Genomic DNA, 20,964 nt, shown 5'->3' on the forward strand with positions numbered 1-20,964 from the left:
GGGAGGGAGGTGGGCGGGGCTACGAGAGCGTGAGGGCCGCGCGTGCGCGTGCGGGCGCGCGAGCGAGCAAGACCAGCGTTCTGCGCACGCGCGCGCGCCTGCCTCTCCCTCCCGCTCGGCTTCCTGCGGGCTGGCGTTGGGGAGGCGGGGCATCCGGGTTTCCTCTGCCGTAGCTTCTGCCTGCGGGGCTCTCAGCTGATCGGGGCCCCCAGGCCGGCCGGACTGGAAAGGTGAGGCGGCGGTCCCGTGCGCTGTCAAAGCAGGCAGGCGGACACGCACCGCGTTCCCGGTGCCCCGGGACGTTTTCTCTGCGGGCTGAGGAAGGCATTGGATTTGGGAGGCCGGGGAGCCTCAGCCTCGTGGGGTTGACAGCTCGAGGACACCCCCCCTTGCGACGTGAGGCTGACCTCCTGGGACGGCCCCGCGACCCCGGCTCGCGGTTTTTCCCCCGAGCTGTCTCAAGCTGTCGCGGTCCTCGGAGCCGCGGGGTGCACCCCTACCCCGTGCACTCGGGGTTCTGCCCGGCTGTATCCCTTGGGCCGAGGGGTTGTCCCGGGCGCTCCTGCTGCGGGTCCCTTTTTTTGGGGGCCCGCCCCTGGCCTGTCGGAAGCCTGTGGTCGCCGGGGACCATAAAGGTGCATGTACACTCAGCAGGGCACGGGGAAGGCTCGCCAAGATGCATGAGCTTGGTGCTTCGGGGGTAGAATTGCGTTACCGGGAATAATGCCTTCTTGCAGCATTTACATTTTCCTCGCACTCCGTTCTTGTCGCCAGTTTAATTTCGTTTCTATCGTTGACTTCTCAAGATTGGTTCTCTCAGGTTGTGTGTGAAAGAAGTTATATTGAACAAATGAGAAATAATGAGAAGTGAAACCATATTCCCCCACACACATCTTAGTGGTTGCATTTATGAAACTGGAGATTTACTATTAAAAAAATCCTTGCTTGTCGGGGCTGGAGAGATGGCTCAGTGGTTAAGAACTCGTGTTGCTTTTGAAAAGGACCTGGGTTTGGTTTCCAGAGCCCACATGGTGACTATAACCATCTGTAACTCTAGTTCCAGGGCGTCTAACACCCTATTCTGATTGATTTCTGTGGGCAACAGGCTCAAGTGTGGTGCACATACATTCATGTAGGCCAAACAGTCCTACACATAAATAAAAATTCCTTACATGTATTTTTTTTCTTTTAACTCTGTTCATTTAAGGTGTGAATTAAGAACTTCAATAATGGAGTTAGCTCACAGCTTATTGCTAAATGAAGAAGCATTGGCTCAAATCACGGAAGCAAAGAGACCAGTGTTTATCTTTGAATGGTTAAGATTTCTTGATAAAGTCCTAGTTGCTGCCAACAAGGTAGGTATCGCTCCCCCCACCCCATGAGATTAACATAAAGAAAACTTAAAACATTGTGTTTTGAAAATGTTATGATCATTCACCTCAGGAATTTCTAGTTTATCTTTCTCTTAGTCAGCAACAAAACCCAAACTCTGTCTAAATCCTTCTTGTTGCATACTTCATATCTCAGCTCAGTGTGACTGGGAGAAAAAGATGACTCTGTGGCTGGTGTCGCTTATCATCATCAGTGCCTGGAAGTGGTCTCTGTCTGCCTGTTCTGTTTGGGGACTTAATAAGAAGTTTTTACTTTTTCTTCTACTTTTTGTTTTGTTTTGTTTTGTTTTTTTCGAGACAGGGTTTCTCTGTGTAGTTTTGGTGCCTGTCCTGGATCTTGCTTTGTAGCCCAGGCTGGTCTCCAACTCACAGATATCTGCCTGGCTCTGCCTCCCGAGTGCTGGGATTAAAGGCGTGCACCACCACTGCCCGGCTTCTTCTACTTCCTGCACAGCCTCTTTGAGTCACATGCAAGTTTGTTTTGTGCATGTTTTGTTTATTTTCTAAACATTAGAAGCATTCCTCAAATGAGAGCTTTGTTCAGATTTTCAGAGTGAATCACAGAAGGTGTTTGGAAAAGGTGAATTTTGTCATCTGAACGTCAGATAGGCTAGTCCCCAGCCTCCCCTCTTAGTTTGTTCCTCTAGACTGATTGTTCCCTGGACGATACTTTGCTATCTAGTGTCTGAAGGCGATGTGGTTAATTGTCTAGGATTGAGGGATCGGGATAGGGAGCCTGAAAGCTTCAACACTCAATATGTAACATTCACTTGATTCCTGTCTAGTACAGTGACCTCCGTCCACAGTCGTGTCCTTGTCCAAAGTTGTCCCGTCTTACACTTTTCCAGAAAACAAGCCTCTAGCCTTCTCCTAGGATGGAGGAGAGGAGCATAGAAGATTTTGTTTGTTTGTTTGTTTGTTTGTTTGTTTTTTGGCTTTGATTTTGCTATGTGTGACAGGCTTGTATTAGGTATTCCTGGCTGGCCTGGACTCATTATGTATCCCAGACTAGCTTCAAACATGCAGCTGTCTTCCTGCATTAGCTGCCTGAGTGCTGAAATGCTGGGCATGATGGATGCACCCCTGTATACCCTCAGAGACTGTCAACCAGTTATTCCTTTTATTTCTAGGTGCAGATTTATTCTAACCTCAAAAGTCTCCCAAGACTTAAAAACAAACAAACAAACAAACAACAAACAAACAAAAAAAACCCATGAACTATTGGAATGCTTTGTGTCTTCATTTCTTCTTCGTTTTCTCTGCTGGGAGTTGTTGGCTTCCAGATTTTTGCTTGCGTTCTTTTCCTATTGTGGTGGCCCTTGTGAACTTGGCTTTGTGCTGTTGCTCTTGCCTCTTAGAATCACTTTAATTGCCAGAAAGACAGTAAATGCATGGATTCCCTTGTAACCTTTAACTAGAAATTTATATCTGTCTCTTAAATCTTCTAGAACTGGGCATGCGTTGTCTTCCTTCTGCTGTAAAGTCTTTCTCAAGGTCTCACATAACTCAAATTGTCCAAACAGTGGTCAGGACTTTTGTTATTTGGTTCCTTCCCATCTTTTCACATAGCTGATCTTCCGCTGTACGTACTTAACACTCATGTTGTTTTGTTGTGAGAGCTGTTGGTTTTATCCTTTAGTGATGTCTAATCTTAGGATTTCTGCCACCATTTCAGATACCCAACTTTCAAAAGATATCTCATGGGCTGCTGTCCTCAGTTGGTAGAACACTTGCCTCTAACATGCAAAAAGCCCTGGGTTTAGTTCCAAGTACCACATAAAACAATTTTATGTCGTGGCCCATAGCAATAATCCCAACCCCTGGGAGGTGGGAGCAGGAGGGTCAAAAGTTCACTGTCATCCCCAGCTGCACAGTAAATTCAAGGCCAGCATGGGATATGTGATTGATTCTCACTCTCCCTCGTCCTTTCCCACTCTTCCTTCTCTCCCCTCCCTACACACACACACACACACACACACACACACACACACACACACACACACACCTCAGAGATAACACTAACACATCTAAACCAAAGTGTTGATTTCCTTTTTCAAATCTAACCTTTCCCAAACCCTTAAAGCTGTTCTTCACTTCTCCCTTAAACCTGGTATCATGCTGATTAACAAATATTAATGGAATTACCCACAAGCATATCTGGAGCCCGTCTACTTCCCATCACCTGCCTCTCCAGTGTCTCTCTTCTGGGTTATTGCAGTAGTTTTCTAAATGCCCAATATGTTTCTGCCCTGTATATTCAGCATCCATGGTTTCAACAGTCAAAACTAACTGGGTGAAAGATTTAGATAACAACCCTCCTCTGCTTAAAACCCTCACTCAGAATGAACTTCATGTTCTGTCATCTGGTTTCTTCTGACTTCATCTCTGACTGATTTCTCCTACTTCATCCCAGCTAACCCAACCTCGCTGTCCTCAAGTGTGCTGAGCAGACTTCATCTGCAAATGTTCTATTCCTGGATAGCCACATAGCTCACCACTTCACCTTAGAGAGTGACGTTTTTTTCTAAGTAACTTATATAAAATAGTAAGCACTCATGCCGTTTATTTATTTATATTCTGTCCCTTCCCCTAGAATGTAAATTTCATGAGAATCAGACTCGGTCTGTTTTGTTCACTGTCACACCCAATGCCTAGAATAGTTCGTGACATGTAGTAATTGCATTGTATTTCTCAAGTGAATGAGTGAATTCTTGATATTGACTAGATACTGGTTATGTGTAGATCTGGGAATTATGTTCTGTTGCTTAGGTCTCTTCAAAATTTCTTTTGGTTTTCTAGCCCATAACTTTATGGACAACTATATTTGCTTGTTCAGGGGAAAACCTTAGTATCTACACATCCAGTATGTGATTCGACTTCCTAAGTTGGTCTGGAAACTAGCTCACATAGTAATAGTTGAAATCAAACTTTTGGACAATGAAGGGGAATGAAGATTTAATCTAGGAAAGGGTGGATCATTTGTTACTGAAGTTTTCATTTTCATATATGTTTTCATGTGTGAGTTATGCTTAATGAATACAGGTTTTAGTTATTAGAGCATAATACATGTTAAGTATTTTTGATTAGAAAGTAATAAGGGTACAAGGAAAAAAATGTTCTTTTTTTTTTTTTAAAATAACAGACAGATGTAAAAGAAAAACAGAAAAAACTTGTTGAACAATTAACTGGATTAATCAGCAGCTCACCTGGACCACCTACTCGAAAACTGTTAGCTAAGAACCTTGCAGCCCTGTATAGCATTGGGGATACGTACACCGTTTTTCAGACACTAGATAAGTGTAATGACATTATCAGAAGTAAGGACGACACCGCAGCCTACCTACCAACAAAACTGTGAGTTCATTACAGGAAGCCTTGCCTTCCCTTTCCCCTTTTCAAGGTGATTTAGGGACTCATCCATCACATAAAGACCCCAGGTGGGTGGAACCTGAGGCATGGTACTGACTGGAAGTTCTAACTAAATCTGAGGAAGGGGCGGATCACCTCACTGCCCGTCACTTACTTTGGACACAGCCGGGAGAATCGGTGTGGTGTCTTTTGATCAGTTCTGATGGAAATCATATTGTGTCTGAGATGGGACAGAAAGGAGTTAGTGAGGAAAATGAGGCAGGAAGGGGTAAAACTAGTGCGCTGGCCAAGTCCAGGCAGTTAAAGAAATGATTTGGAATCTCGACCTGCCTGCTCATTGATCTGCTTTCACACAAGAACGGCAAAGCTGAGTAGCCGACGTAGAGACCACTTTGCGTATAGTTTACTGATGACTAGATTAAGCTGATCCTAAAATGTTATAGATAAATACAAATTAATTTTTGAAAATCAGAAAAGTGCAATGAACTGTACTTAGAACTTTTGTATATTTGTGTGTGTGTGTGTGTGTGTGTGTGTGTGTGCGCGCGCGCGCGTGTGTGCGTGTGTGTGCTGTGTTACTAACCAGTGAGACCATCTTCACAGGGCAGCGGTGGCTTGTGTTGGAGCGTTTTATGAGAAGATGGGAAGGATGTTGGGCAGTGCATTTCCAGAAACAGTGAACAACCTGCTGAAGTCTCTGAAGAGCGCAGAGGTCAGTCCGTCCTACAGCAAGTGTTTAATGCCTTGCTCGGGGCACGAGTGAGTGTCAAAGGTGTTTTCTTCTGTTACTATGACACTCAGGGTGCTTAGCCAGAAAGTGATTTCAGATTATCATGTCTCCTTTTTAAAATGTCTGTTTTCTTAAATTTTGGAGAGGGGATGCCATTGATTTTTTTTTTTTTTTTGAGACAGGGTTTCTCTGTGTAGCTTTGCGCCTTTCCTGGACTACTTGGTAGCCAGACTGGCCTCGAACTCACAGAGATCCGCCTGGCTCTGCCTTCCAAGTGCTGGAATTAAAGGCGTGCGCCACCACCGCCCGGCTTGCCATTGATTTTTAAACGAGTGAGTTTACCTGTTTTTGTTTGTTTGTTTGTTTGTTTGTTTGTTTTTTAACTGAGTTCTGTTTTTCAATTGACATATTATTTTTTTGTGTCACAGCTATGTATCAGTTTCATATGTCTGCTGTAATACATTGATGTACCCTGCGCAGCATCATGGAACAACAGATGCCTCTAGCTCATGGCTCTGGCACCTAGAGGTTAAGGGTCACAGGGTCATACTTCCTCCACAGGCTCTGGGGTGTGTGTGACGACTGTGCCTTCTTTCCTGAATTCAATGGTGGCCAGAAACTCTGGCCTTTCCCAGCTGTGGACCACCTACTCCAGTATGACCTGCTTGCTCTTTGTTTTCATCTGCAACGACCTTGTTTGCGGTCATAGTCACAAGTAACAGGGTTTCAGACTCACATTGACTTCTGCAGGGGACAGAGTTCGACACTGGCATGATGTCAAGTAAAAATGTTCGGGTTTGTCATGTCAGTTTGGTTATAGAGCCCTTGTCAACTTCAGGTGAGTGGAATGCGGAGTAAGCTTAAGACATGGGTATCACTTTTCTATGTGTGTACTGGGACTAAATTCAGAGCATAGCACACACTGGGCAAGTGCTCTGTCCACAGCTTGCAAACTCATCTTTTTGTCCAGGAGAGCTAACTTCTCAGATGATATTAACACTCATTCTTATGTTTTAGATACTTTGTAGAATTTTTTTTTTTTTTTTTTTTTTTTTCCGAGACAGGGTTTCTCTGTGTATCTTTGGTACCTGTCCTGGATCTCACTCTGTAGACCAGGCTGGCCTCAAACCCACAGAGATCCGCCTCGCTCTGCCTCCCGCGTGCTGGGATTACAGGCGTACACCACCACCACCTGACTCTTTGTAGAACTCTTAATCCTCTGCTTTTCCTTACTGTCATGATTTGGAGATGAGATAATTAGGCCCCAACAATTGCTATATTCTAGTGTGTTCTTATTAACTACAGAATTGATTGGACAATGTGGTTTTAAAGTTTGCTTCATGTTTGTGTGCAGTCTCAAGGGCGAAGTGAGATCTTAATGAGTCTGCAGAAAGTGCTGACTGGATTGGGTGGCGCAGCAGCGTCCTCTCACCGTGACATTTACAAGAATGCTCGATCCCTCCTAACCGACAGGTCGATGGCTGTCCGATGTGCAGTGGCCAAGGTTAGTGCCCAGCCAGCCTGTGATGTTGTTCCTTATGGTGCTTGCTCTTAAGCAGGTCATTTTTTTCCTTTTAAAGTTCTTAAATTATGAGCATTTGGGGGTTGTTTTCATATGCTAGTTATATTTTCTAGAATTATCTATAAAGGGGATCGTGTGGTATGTTCTTTTGTGTGCCTGTGTTTTCATGAAAGCACAGTTATTTTGAGATTTATGCATGTCCATGTTCCAGTAGTTCAAACCTTTCTATTATTTAGTACTGTTTCATTGTATGGGTGCTCCACCTTTCTTGTTCCTTTTCATAGCTTTGGCTATTACCAAAAAAGCTCTTGTGAATATCTGTGTGCAGATTTTTTTTGTGGACCTGTGTTTTTATTTGAGTCAATACATTTTATTTGGAATGGCTAAGATTTATGTTTAACTTTTTAAGAAACTGCTCACGTATTTGTATAGGTTTAAATTTCTGGCTTTTTGCTTTTATTAATATAAGAGATTTCTATTCCTCCACATCTTCACCATTATTTGCTAATTACAGTTTTTGTTTTAGTCATTCTAATAGATGTGATTGAGTATCTCATGGTTTTAACCTGCATTTCTTTAATGACTAATGTTAAGCATATTTTCAGGTGTTTAGCATCCATATTTTCTGTTAAGAAAGATGTATTTAAATAGTGCCCATTGCTTGCAATTTCTCTTACTACTGAGACGTGAGAGTGCTTTATAGACTGTTTATATATTCTTTACCTAAGACATACTTTACAAATATTTTCTTGAAATCTGTGAGCTGACGCGAGGGAGGGTTTTTTTTAGTTTTGGTTTGGTTTTAGAATTCAGTCTATCACGGGGGAAGATGTGGCGGTGAGACTACCGTGAGGCTGCTGTTGACATCTTGGCAGTCCAGGGAAGAGTGAGAGGAGAGAAGAAAACAGTGTTAGGCTGTACGTAAGCACCCCATCCTCCACAGTGACCCACCTCCTTGAGCTAAGCCTCACCTAAAGGTTCCACAGCCTTCCAAAACTGTGGGCCCATATGCAACTATAAGAAATAAGGAACCATCTTTATAACCTTTGTTAAAGTCCCTTGGTAGCAATACCTTGCGAAATATAGGACAGTGGCACTTTGCACGTTGATAGTGACATAATCCTCTGGTCTTCAGATTTCCCCAGTTTTAGTTGTATTTACTTTTTTAGCATCTATGGCAATGATCATAAGAGTTTTCTTTTTTAGTTTGCTAATGTAGGTTACATTGGTTAGTTTTAGAATTTTCACCAATTGTACTTCTAGGATAAACTTTACTTGGTTATGCTATATTACCAAAATTAGGAAAAAGAAATAAAATTACTCCAGATTTACAGCTCACTGAACACGAAATAGATAACCTGAGCAATATATATTCCAAAATTGACTTCATAGTTTAAAATCTTTGGTACTGATTTTGTTTTCATTTGTTTCATTTTGATTTGAGACAGTGTCTCACTGTGTAATTCCATCCTGGCCTTGAACTTGAAATCTTCATTCCTAAGCCTCCCTAGTACTAGGAGTGTTGTCGTTTTTTTGTAAATATTGTTGTATTAGAGTGGCAAAATGTTTACATGGTATTTTTATATCTTTGTCCCTGAGGGATGTTAGTGTGCAGTTTTCTTTCTCTTTAAAAATATTTATTTTTAATATATATATATATATATATATATACATACATACATACATATATATGGGTTTTGTCTGTGTACATGTACATGCACTACAGCATGCCTGGTACCTGTGGAGGAACAACTGCCTGGAGCTGGAGTTATATATAGGTGGTTGTCACCCACCAAGTGGGTGCTGGTGACTGAACCTGGGTCCTCTGTAAGAACATTACATGCTCTTTACCACAGAGGCATCTCTTCAGTCACGCAGTTCTCTTCTCAGAACGTCTTTATGAGGTTTCAGGACCTAGCAGATACTGACTTCATGGAATGATTGAGAAAGTTATCTTCAGTTTTCTGGAAGAGTTTATTTAGAATTAGCGTTATTTTTGCATAAGCATGTGGTTGAATTAATCAGTGCAGAGGATTTTAAACTACAAAGTCAATTTTGGAATATATATTACTCAATTTTGGAATATATATATATGCTACAGTGTATTACTCAGGTTATCTCTGTCTTGTTGAGTGAGTTATAAATCTGGAGTAATTTGATTTCTCTCCTTCCTAATTTTGGTAATTTTTGTCTTTTTTTCTTTTCCTTGATCAATTGGATAGATAGTTATCAGATTAATTGATGGCTTTGGTTTCATTATTATTATTTTTTGGGTTTGCTGGACCTGTAGCTCAGTGGTAGAATGCTTGCTTTATGTGTATGAGGCCATGGCTTGGTTTCAATTCCCAATATTGCATAGGGGAAAACCGCCAAAAACCAAAAATCCAGTCACCTGAGACTGACTGTATTTCTATTTTCTAGATCACTGATTTCCTTTCTATCTTTATTTCCATTTTTGCTTACTTTAAGGTATTAGATGTTTTATTTTGTTTTGTTTTTTTCCTTAAAGGGACTTCCTTTTATTGCCTGATATCTAGTTTTGAAAACTGTTCATATGTTTTGTCCAATTCTTTGTGTATTTCTAGGAGTGAGCTTAAGTTTGATTGTGTTACTTCCTCTGTGGACACAGAAGTTCTAAAATATAATTTACCATTGGCCTTGTTTTTAATTACAGTGTCTTCTGGAACTACAGAATGAGGCTGTGTTCATGTGGACCGCTGAACTAGAAAACATAGCTACCCTCTGCTTTAAGGCTCTGGAAAACTCAAATTATGGGGTCCGGGTCGCAGTGTCTAAACTTCTAGGAACAGTCATGGCCACAGCGTTGATGCCGAAACAGGCAACAGGTATTGTTGTTGGCTCGCCCTGCATTTGCCCATTGTTGGCTCACGCTGTGTTCACCCATTGCAGGTACTTGAAGGTTTAGAAAATGCTCTAAGTTATCACTCATGGAGGCCACTTTAAAGAGATTTAAATTGTTAGGTATCTTTTCATCAAATGAAAGAACCCAAATGCCACTTCTCTGGTCCATTTCTTGTGAGAATGGTGTACCTGTTAACACTGAGCAGATTTTTGGCATACTGCAAGTAGGATTCATGAAATGGTTTGAATGATGTTTAGCATATAGGAGTCTGGTGTCTTACGTGCTTTCAGCCTCTGATATGTAGCGTTCCATTTGTGCCACGGTGCTAATCTTCAGTTTGTCTTGACCGTCACTAAGCAGTGTGGGGGCAGCACTGATTGCTTTGTGACTCTTTTGTTGCTTGACTGATCCACAGATGTCTCAGGAAGGGTTGGGACCAGCGGAACAAACGTAATGTAACAGGTGCTGAGTCATTCCAGATCTACTGTTGTCCCCAACCTACCCACCTCCATATGGTAGAAAGATAATCCGATGTGATAGGTTATGTCCCAGACCTTACAGTTATTGCTGTTTGAGATTGATTTGTTCACCTTTTAGTGATAATTGTTTCCTTATATGACACTAGTGAGGTAACATGTTTAAATGCTATATAAAACCTATACTGTGGAATGTGTTCAACTCTCACAAAAGACCTATGAATTGCAAGTATCATTGTCGTTTTATAAATGAGGAACTTAAGGCTCATAGAGATTGTGTAACTTGTGTTCTAAAAAGGTGTTCTGTTGTGTTAGGTGTGAAACTAAAACCCACATACTCAGTTCTGAACCCTATATACATAAACATGAGCTTTGCATCTCCACAGAATTCTCATAAGGATTGTGTTAGCTACTGTATATGAAAGGGTATTGTCGCATGCAGTTTGATACCTGGAGTTTAGTACATTGGCAACTGCTATGTATGTTGTTTTGGGGGCTGGAGAGAGAGTTCAGTGGTTAGAAGTACTTGCTACTCTTTCCAGGGATCCAATTTCTTCCCCAGCTCCCATATTGGGCAGCTCACAACCACCTGTATCTCCAGTTCCGGGGCTCTGATGCCCTCTTCTGTCCTCTGTAGGTGCTGGCACACAGGGCCTGCACGTAGGAAGAAACATGCCCTTACACATAAATAAAAATTTAAATTAAATCTTTAGGGGAAAAAAAAGAAAAAAGTTCTCCGTGTCCTCATTTGGGAAGAAGAACTCAGCAGTGGCTGAAACAGGTGCCTGTTGTTCTTACTGGCCTGCACACACTCAGTAGCCATTATTACACTGTTTGCATAGACTTTCTGAGCTGCTTTATTTCCTTGCTCCTTCGACTTAGCATTTTTTTTTTTGCTTCAAAAATAAATTTAAGTTTTTGTTTATAAGCTATTGTGACTTTTTCTATTTTATAATACTGTTAAAAATCATAACTTGAAATTTTAAGCTAGAATATTGGAACTATTATTAGTAATTCTGCTTTGGAAGCTCATTTGCTCTTGAACTTACTTTTCTTCCTTAAAGTTATGCGTCAGAATGTGAAGCGAGCAACGTTTGATGAGGTCTTAGAACTCATGGCCACAGGATTTCTGCGTGGAGGGTCCGGCTTCCTCAAGAGTGGTGGAGAGATGTTGAAAGTCGGAGGGTCTGTTAACCGTGAAGTGAGAGTCGGGGTGACCCAGGTTTGTGATGCATGTGTGTGAATGAAGTCTGTCCAGATCATTTCACAGAAGACTGTCGTACAGCATACAAAACAATTTTAATATTGTCTGGTGTCTTTATCAATGAATGGATTAATTCAGATCCCAAATTTTGTCACATACTTAGACGAAAAGGTAGATTGTCTTTTTTTCTTTTCTGTTTCTTTTGAGGTGGGAAGCCCTGGGTTTTGGACCCTGGCATTATGTGTGCTAGGCAAGTAAGTACCCTACCACTGACCTACACCCCCAGCCCCCAGCCTAAAAAGTAAATTCTTAATGTATAAATAAGTCCATTTCTACTATGTGTATATAAATATCTAAAAAAAAAAATTTCAAATTTTATTTCACAACACGCAAGTTATAAAGTAAGTTTTGTCTAAGGTGATAATGTACACCAGAGGCTGAGACAGGAGGAGCCTTAGTTCAAGGCCAGCCTAAGCTAGCTATGGTGGACACTTTGTCTCAAAAAGTAAATACGTGAAATAAAATAAAAGTGAAACCAGAAGCAATAAAGTCCTTAAAAATAATGAAGTAAGTCGATTTTGTTTAGAACTGTATTTAGACATTATTAACTTAGACATTTAGATTGTAATGTTCTCCCTATACCTGTGACTAAAAATAACTGGTTTATGCTTGGACTGAATTTGCCAGTGACTAATCTCCAATGGATATAAGATGAGATGTGACTTGGAATTATAATTTCCAAATAATAACTAATGGTTACAGATCTAATAACATCTGATAGATAGCACGGTTCACGCTCCCAGTGAAAGTCCCCACAGCGGTGCCTTGTCCCTGAAACAAATGGACAGTGGGGGCCATGGTTTGTCCTGGGGACCTCCCCAGCAGGTGTACTGCAGCTCTTGGTGCTTGCTTGGAATGTGAATTTCTATTCCGGAGTGTTGTTGCCTTGCTGATCCTGAATATATTGAGCTTTCCTTTCCTCCCTCAGCACATTCCCTTTATAGATGACTTCATCTTGAGACTCTTTCCTGTTGTTTTTGGCTTGGATTTTTAGACACAGCGTCTCACTCTGTGGCCCAGGCTGCCCTTGGATTTGAGGTGGTCCCCTTGAATGCTGACATTACAGGCATGCAATACCGTGCCTGGCTCTTTCCAATAATTGTTTTATTCAGTGCAGGAATGGTGGCACATGCCTTTAAATCCCAGTAGAGGCAGATGGGTCTTTGTGAGTGCAAGCCTGGTCCACAGAGTGGGTTCCAGGCCAGCTAGGGCTCCACAATGAGACCCTGCCTCACAAACAAACAGAAAAACAAACAAACAAACAAACAAAAAAAGGAATTGTTTCATTCAAAGATCCTCCTAGTAATTCCTGTGGCCGAAGTCTTACAAGGATGTGGAATTTAGCTTTGCGGTATTTGAATCTCAGGTATAACTTGTGTGTGTGCTGCTGTCCTTGTGTCTGCAGTCACTTCCGGTGCCTCCGTTTGTTCACCCCGAGCTGTCTGAGGCTGTGTCTTCGTGTGTTTACAGGCCTACGTTGTCTTCGTGACGACACTGGGGGGCCAGTGGCTGGAGCGGAGCTTTGCCACATTTTTGTCACATGTGCTCGATCTGGTTTCCCACCCGCGAGCGACACAAACCCACGTGGACGCTGTGTACTCGAGGCGGTGCGTCTCCTTCATCCTGAGAGCCACTGTGGGCAGTTTGCTGGGGGAGAAAGCCCAGATCGCAGCTGCCAAGGAAATCTGCCAGGCCATCGGGAAACAGATGAAAGCCGTGGGTAAGTGAGGACGGATGTCATCCTGGGGTGCGCTGCTCATGACCCCCGCCTCCCCTTTCCCTCCTCCCTCCCTTCCCTCCCTGCTTTTGGATAGGGTCTCACTGTGTGACCCGGGCTGGCTTCAAACTTGCAATTTTCCTTCCTCAGTCTTGTGAATGCTAGGATTTTTTTTTTTTTAAGATTTATTTATTTATTATGTATACAGTGCTCTGCCTGCACATATCCCTGCAGGCCAGAAGAGGGCGCCAGATCTCATTACAGATGGTTGTGACCACCATGTGGTTGCTGGGAATTGAACTCAGGACCTCTGGCATAGCAGCCAGTGCTCTTAACCACTGAGCCATCTCTCCAGCCCGGATTTTATTCTTAATAAATACTAACAGCTCTGATTGATTTGTCTCTTCTGGGATTGTTTTTTCATAGTAATTTTAAAATAAATTTTAAATTAGAATGACTCATTCCGTTTTAGGAGTGAACGTTTTGCCTGAAAATACGTGTGTGCATCATGTGCATGCTTGGTGCCTGTGGAGGTCAGAGGGAGCCTGAGCTCCCCTGGAAGTCGAGTTACAGACGGTTGTGAACCGCCCTGTGAGAGCTGGGACAAACCCAGAACAGGAGCAGCCAGGGCTCTTAGTCTCTGAGGCATGGCGCCAGCGCCTCATAGCCATGTTCATTGAGTACTTTAAAAATATTAAAAGCAGCATATAACTGTATTGGAACCACGTTTTAAAAATGAGTGGCATGAGGGTTTGGGTTTGGGTTTTATCGCTAGCGCCTGTGTTACTTTTAAGTTTCCCAGAATGCACTGGTGTATTGTTTTTATCTTTGTGAGATTATATGTTGTCATTTTTCTGCTTGAAGCCTCTTGTTATGTAAATATATTTTTTTTTGCTATTTTTCTTTCACTTCTCTACTAGGCTTAATCTGAAGACTTAGAAAGTAACAGTTACAGATAACTCTTAGCCCCTTGCAGGACATATTGGGAAAGTTCAATAATCCATCATTTTAAGAAATCATCTTTCAGATATAATTTTATTTGACCCATAAAACTGTATTTATTTTGGGATTCAATGTGACCCTCTAGTGCTTATTATTTAATATGTCATGCTCAGATCAGGGCACTTGGCTTGGTCCCCACACCACACGGGAACCATCTCTGCTGGCAACACTCGGCATCCTCTGTCCAGCTGTTCTGTAGTACACGATTGTCTCTACGTAGTCACAGTCACGTTCCTGTGTTGCAGGACTTTCAGACTTACCCTTCTACTCAGCTGCAGCCCCGAAAAGAAGCCTCCCAGAAGGGGTCCTTGCATAAACAGTGTTAAATATCCAAGCTGAAGAGCAGTGCCAGGATTTCAATGAGTGACACAAAGTGCCTGCCTCTGTGGAGTGTGTCATGCACTTAGTAGACCAGAGTGAGGAAAATATAAATTGTATAAGACAATTTAGTTTCATCATCTTTGGAAAGAGATACTAATTTTTAATGAGGCAAATTGTATTAAAGACCCCAGAGGTCTTTAAAAATAAGGATACAACTAAATATAATCAGTATATATAATCATTTAATTGTTTCATAATATTAACAAAGTAAGGGTGCAGTTTGGTTGTTATTTTGTCATTTTAATAGTGTAACAACTTTTTAAATGCATAGGTATAACTGAAAATTATTAATGAAAGGGTTTGTGAGTTAATGAGGTATCGTTCTTAGATATCCCTAAGTCGTGATCCGTCCTCTATTCACAACTGGGTAAAGATTTACATGTCGCTCCAAGTCAGTGCCAGCAGCCTGTGTTAAGTGGTTGGCATGAACTGGCAAGCCATCTACAGTACCCGAAATACGAACTTCTGCACCTTCTGGTCCAGAGATGCCCACAAAGAAAGAGGGATTAGTTATAGTCTGTCATTATGTATTTACATCTTTATTATCAGTTCATAGTGAGTGAAAAACTGGGAACATTTTACTGTCATTGAGAGATTATTAATTTTATGGCTGTAGATTAGCTATTTGACCTTAAGAACCCTAATTACTGAAGTAAGTAACATGATTGTATCAGGGATTTACAAGCCAGAATGTATTCTCAATTAGTAGTCTGTCAAGGCATGTTTAGTTGTCTCACATGATACATTTTAATGTCAGCGGCTATTAAAAGGTTTGGGGGAGAGACATGAAAGCAAGTGGCAACAGGGAAGAGCCTTCCAGTAAATTCTAAGCTCACTTCCCCTGTGAATCTGCTTGTCAGTGATTTGACAGTGATGCCTCAGTGTATCGGAGCACTTGAAGCGGCAGTACCACTAACGATATACAATAGCAGCTACTTGTGCTCATTGAATGTGTTCTGTAGAGGTTAGCCTCCATATATGCATTGTCGTCAGCACAAGCACCTTCAAGACAGCAAGGAAGTCCCTTAACAGGAACCTGACGCAGCAAAGTCGAGTAGCATGCCCTGTCACAGAGCCTACATGAGGTTGCTATTAGAACCCAAGTCTTTTACCCCCAAATCTGCTTTTGTTGGTGGTTTGTTTGTGTTTGTTTTCTGCGGTGTTAGGGATTGAACCCAGTACCTCAAGCATGCAAGGCAAGCGCTTTATTACTGAGGTAATACCTGTATCTGAGTCTGCTTTTGTAAAACATTGTGGATTCCTGCACCTCCCAAGTTGTATTCTTGGAAGCATCAAATATATACAGTATGTATTGTTGTGACTCTGCAACAGTGTTTAATGTCAGTCCAGGGCTGGCAAGATAGCTCAGCAGTTAAAGGTGCTGGCCACTAAGCTTCATGACCTGAGTTCAGTCCCTAGAACAATGTGGCAGGAAAGAACTAATTCAGCAGGTTGTTCGGTGACTTCCACATGTGAGCTGTGGCTCACACATGTCCCTGCCCCTAAAAAGTTTTATGCTGACTCAGTCAGTACTTAGTTACATGAGTTTTCCATTAAGCAATGACTGCATAGTTTTTTAACATGAAGGAATCAAATGGTATGAAAAAGAATATAAGACGATCACAACTCATTTCACCCACATCAATACCCGATTGTGTTTTCAGAAGCTGTAGTGAATGACACAAGCAGTGAGAACAAGTCTGGAGCTGCAGACATCGCGGCAAGCCAGCACGTCATGGTCTGTGCCCTCCAGGAGCTCGGGAGCCTGGTGCAGAGCCTGAATGCCACCGCCTCTCCTCTCATTCAGGAAGCTTCCATAGGTGGGACATCCAGGTCTTGCTGGGATGTTTTCTGAATATAGTTGTGATCCGTATTTAACTCATAGTTACTTATTATTGTGACTAGCAGATCATTGGGTTTCATTTAAATTAATCTTCACAGTGATATGAGTATTGAGTTAAATATTAAAAGTTTCAAGAGAATCAGCTGTGAGAAATGTTTCTAATTGACCAAAATTTGCTGAAGACTTTCATATAATTTTATAGCAGCTTTATTTATTTACTTTGTGAAGGACGATCTATGTAGCTTTAACTGGCATAGAATTCACTATGTAAAACAGGATGTCCTCAAACTCAAGTTTTCTCTGCTTCCCAAGTACTGAGATTATAGGCAGAAGCTACCACTTCCAACGTCAACTTTTATATTTCACTAGATGTAATTATATTCTTTACACGATATGTTCTTTTAAAGCACTCTACTGTTTATGAACTACACATGTGCTTTTTGGCAAAGCTAGGAAACGGAAATTACAGGGATTGATCTATTTTAATTATTGTGTTATACTGAAATCGTTTTTCTTCAGGAAGGAGTAACATTTTGAGATTTTTCTTTCTAGGACTTTTGGAGATTGTGACGTCTGTGCTCCTTCACCCAAGCATGGCTGCTCGGCTTGCCGCCGCATGGTGTCTGCGTTGTGTGGCTGTGGCATTGCCCTTCCAGGTGACACCGTTTCTAGATAGGTGTGCAGAACGGCTCAACAACCTCAAGACTTCACCGGAAGCCGTCAGTGGATACAGTTTTGCAATGGCCGCTTTGTTGGGTGGAGTGCATCAGTGTCCTTTGGGAATTCCTCATGCCAAAGGCAAGGTATGACCGAAGTCTGCAGGCTGGCAGGTGGGCTTCGGTTCCTGTGGGAACTCTGCTGTCTTTAGTGCTGAGCCAGGCAATCCGATGATGATTGGAAATGTAGACTGTAGTTAGCAGCCCTAGCTGAAACTGCGTAGTTAATCCTCCTAGGAATAATAGGTTTCATCTGTGTGTAGTATCATGGTATAATTTATTTTAGAAATTTTAGAAAAATAACATAGTTATTTCTAAAAATGATCATTTAAAACTCAGAACCTTTATTTCTGTTTTTTTAAGAGAGGGAGGGAGGAAAAGAGAGAGAGAGAGAGAATTGCTCGAGCTCCAGTGTTGAAGCAATCCTCCTGTCTCTGCCTCTTGACTAGAGTTAAGTGCCACTGTGCCTGATGTTTTTTCAGTTTTAAAAAATTGCATTGCTGTGTCTAAAAGTGGCAGGGAATATTCTATTGCCATATTTAGTATTTGATAATAATTAGAAATTAAATTGTTTTTAAGAAGCTATTATCATTCCCCCTCTTCTTTCTAGTGTATACTACTATCATAGTATATACTTTGTAGTATATATTCTCTGTAGTATACTATATATATATTTATATGTAGCATATACTCTCATACATACTACATATATATATACATAGTGTATACTACTATCATAGTACATTCTCTGTAGTCTATATTTTATGTAGTATACTACTATATAGATATCCATAGATATACTACTATCATGCATAATATATATTTATATATATATATATACACACATACATAGTATATACTATCATAGTACATACTCCGTAGTATATATTCTATGTAGTATACTTATATATATATACACATACACATAGCATATGCTATTATCATACATACTATATATATATACATATATATATACACATAGTGTATACTACTATCATACTTGGTATTATATACATATCATAGTGTATAATACTGTCCTATTCTCTTAAGTGTGTGTAGATAATGCTTGCAGCTTCACTTGGGCAGGTACAGGCCTCAGTCTGAAGCTCTCCTCTCCTCTGGCACATTAGACTGCCATCCAGCTGCTGCTTGAGGATCGAGACTTTGTCAACTTTGCAATTTGATTGTTTCTCATTGGTTTTTCCTCCTTAGACTATCCTGTCTTCCATGCTCCTCATCCATTGCACATCTGTTTGGTGGTCCTAAGGGGGCTACCTGATACTCAGAATAAAGTACAGTCTTCTGTCTGATTGACAGAAAATTGGAGCTCATAATCTGTGGTCTGCCTCTTCATTCTGAACTCCCTCTGTTCTGCTCAGATGAACCCTCCTAATTTTTTTCCTATCATTTCGGCTTTCAGGCCTTTTTTACAATAAAATTTCATATTCATTCTATTAAACTTCAGCCTGTTTGTTTTCAGGCCCAGGATCAAATTCCTTTCTGAATTCTCACCAAAACCACCTGGCTTATGTTAGCTTTTCCTTTGTTGACCATCACTACTCAGTACTATTTTATCATTTAATCATATGCTACCTTCTCCTTCATTCTCCCTGAATCTTTGCTATCTAGTCTCTGTGCTCTCTAAGATTAACTTAAAGGGGGCACCACAGCAGTTCAACAAGTTCTTGAATATAAGATAATAGTACCAGTGAATAATGGAATTTATTAAACGGTTACCCAGGCTAGCACCAGTTTAATCCTGGATTAGCACACTTAATTGTGGCAAAAGTGAGGTTGACACTCCTGTTCTATCAAGGTGGGAACTGAGGCAAAGATGGTAAGTTGCCCATGTTGGAAAGCCAGTCTGCGGTGGGGTTAGGATGGAACTAGGCAGTGTGGCTCCAGAGATTGCTCTGCCCAGCACACTTTGGGTCCCCAGGGGCCACTAGTGCCGGAACAGAGTAGCTTTGGAAATCTGCTAGCAAGAGCAGGAAGGGACAGCCTGTTTTCAGTAACGTATACGAGCTATGTGTTTGCTGATGCTCATCCATCACCTTCTCTTGCAGATGGTAGTCAGTATTGCTGAAGACCTGTTACGGACTGCTGCCCAAAACAGCAGGCTGTCTCTGCAGCGCACCCAAGCTGGCTGGCTTCTGCTTGGCGCACTCATGACTTTAGGTATAAGCATTTAGCTAACTCTGTGGCTGTCAGTGGCCCTAAAGCAGATTTAATTTAAAAGTATAAAGGTGTGTTATCTATTATTTGGGAGTAAATGTCTCTTTTTAGTAATTCCTTCGTTAGTTCACACTTTTCTCAAGTTTCACCTTTCCCAAAAGAATAGTCATCGTCTATTTAATGAGCTTAGCGGTATCGAAGGAGCGAGACTGTGGGGAGGAAATTGGACTGCCCGAGCGGAGTCGAGGTTTTGATAGAGGCGAAGTCCTGCTAATGTGGGCCTGGGGGTGCTGCCACTTTCCTGAGTGCTGTGCGAAATCTTAGGTGCCAAGGCTAGCCTTGTGCAGAGGACAGAAGTACATGGTACAGTGATGGCTAGAGCCGCTTCTTAGTTTACCTGCTCCCACAGCCTGTGTGTGTGTGTGTGTGTGTGTGTGTGTGTGTGTGTGTGTGTGTGTGTGTATGTGCACACATACTGAGAAGTTGCTCAGTTTTAAAGTCTGTCCCCAATGCTTATGTTGACCTGTTTTCTAAAGAAAATAAAGTGGTAACTCTTTTCCAGAAGTTTATGTTAAGTAAGTTATTGGTACATTTAAATGAATTTCCTAGGAATGTAAATATTGTGCTATTTACATACATGCCATGTAGCTAACCTCACACTTCCCATGAAGGAGCATGTACTTGTATGTGTGATACTAGGTATATGTGTTCATAGTCACATGTGTTTATGGAAAATTTCTCACCAAATATTATTATGGGTAATATGGAGCATACTATTCTGAATGTATTCAAGGACAATTTTAATAGCATCTTGTGCACATGGACACTAAAAAACGAACACTTTCAAAGTAACTTTTATTGTGTCTTTGTACTTACTTATTTTACCCACTGGATGAAGACATTCTGAAAGTAGAGATAATTTTAAACATAAAAAGTAGAGTGACATGAAGGAGATGTTGGGAAAGCTTAGTAGACCTCTCTTCCTCTTCTGCTCTTGTTGTTATGTTGGTTTGTTTGTTTCGTTTTGGTGTTTTCAGTTTTTTGAGACAGGAGCTCATGGTAGCCCTGGCTAGCCTCAGACTCCTGTGTAACTGATGCTTGCACTGTCTCTGGATCCTCAACTACACATTCTGTCTTAGGAATACAGGTCTGCATCATCATGCCCAGTGGAATTCACTTTCTTTGACTTTGGTTTTTGTATGTGCTTTGTTTGGTTTTTATAGTTGCATATTGTGTTCTTCATTTTCTCGCTTAGGACCGTCTGTTGTTCGTTACCATCTACCCAAGATGTTGCTATTGTGGCGAAACGTGTTCCCACGTTCCTTAAAGGAACTGGAGGCTGAGAAGGCCCGAGGAGATTCTTTTACCTGGCAGGTAACTCTGGAAGGTCGTGCTGGAGCTTTATGTGGTAAGAACTGAAAACATCGCACTTTCAGAATATTTTTATATTACTATTTAGTGATATTTTTGTCACTAAAATATTTGTAAGTGATGGAAAATCACTTTAAATTTTTA

The 20,964-nt window shown here is 41.5% G+C and overlaps 1 protein-coding gene across 1 annotated transcript in view; it reads left to right on the top strand.

Moving 5' to 3' along the window:
• Positions 1 to 125: 125 nt before the first annotated feature.
• Positions 126 to 20,964, top strand: part of Heatr5b (HEAT repeat containing 5B) — a 79,791-nt gene continuing 58,952 nt past the window's right edge. Inside the window, 12 exon segments of the mRNA XM_028873325.2 lie at positions 126 to 230; positions 1,208 to 1,355; positions 4,534 to 4,745; positions 5,364 to 5,472; positions 6,845 to 6,994; positions 9,687 to 9,858; positions 11,416 to 11,573; positions 13,086 to 13,335; positions 16,380 to 16,535; positions 17,111 to 17,361; positions 19,341 to 19,452; positions 20,705 to 20,857. Of these exon segments, the coding sequence (XP_028729158.1) occupies positions 1,230 to 1,355; positions 4,534 to 4,745; positions 5,364 to 5,472; positions 6,845 to 6,994; positions 9,687 to 9,858; positions 11,416 to 11,573; positions 13,086 to 13,335; positions 16,380 to 16,535; positions 17,111 to 17,361; positions 19,341 to 19,452; positions 20,705 to 20,857 (1,849 nt within the window). The 5' untranslated portion in view covers positions 126 to 230; positions 1,208 to 1,229.

Source organism: Peromyscus leucopus, chromosome 22 (genome assembly GCF_004664715.2).
Source record: "Peromyscus leucopus breed LL Stock chromosome 22, UCI_PerLeu_2.1, whole genome shotgun sequence".
NCBI lineage: Eukaryota > Metazoa > Chordata > Mammalia > Rodentia > Cricetidae > Peromyscus > Peromyscus leucopus.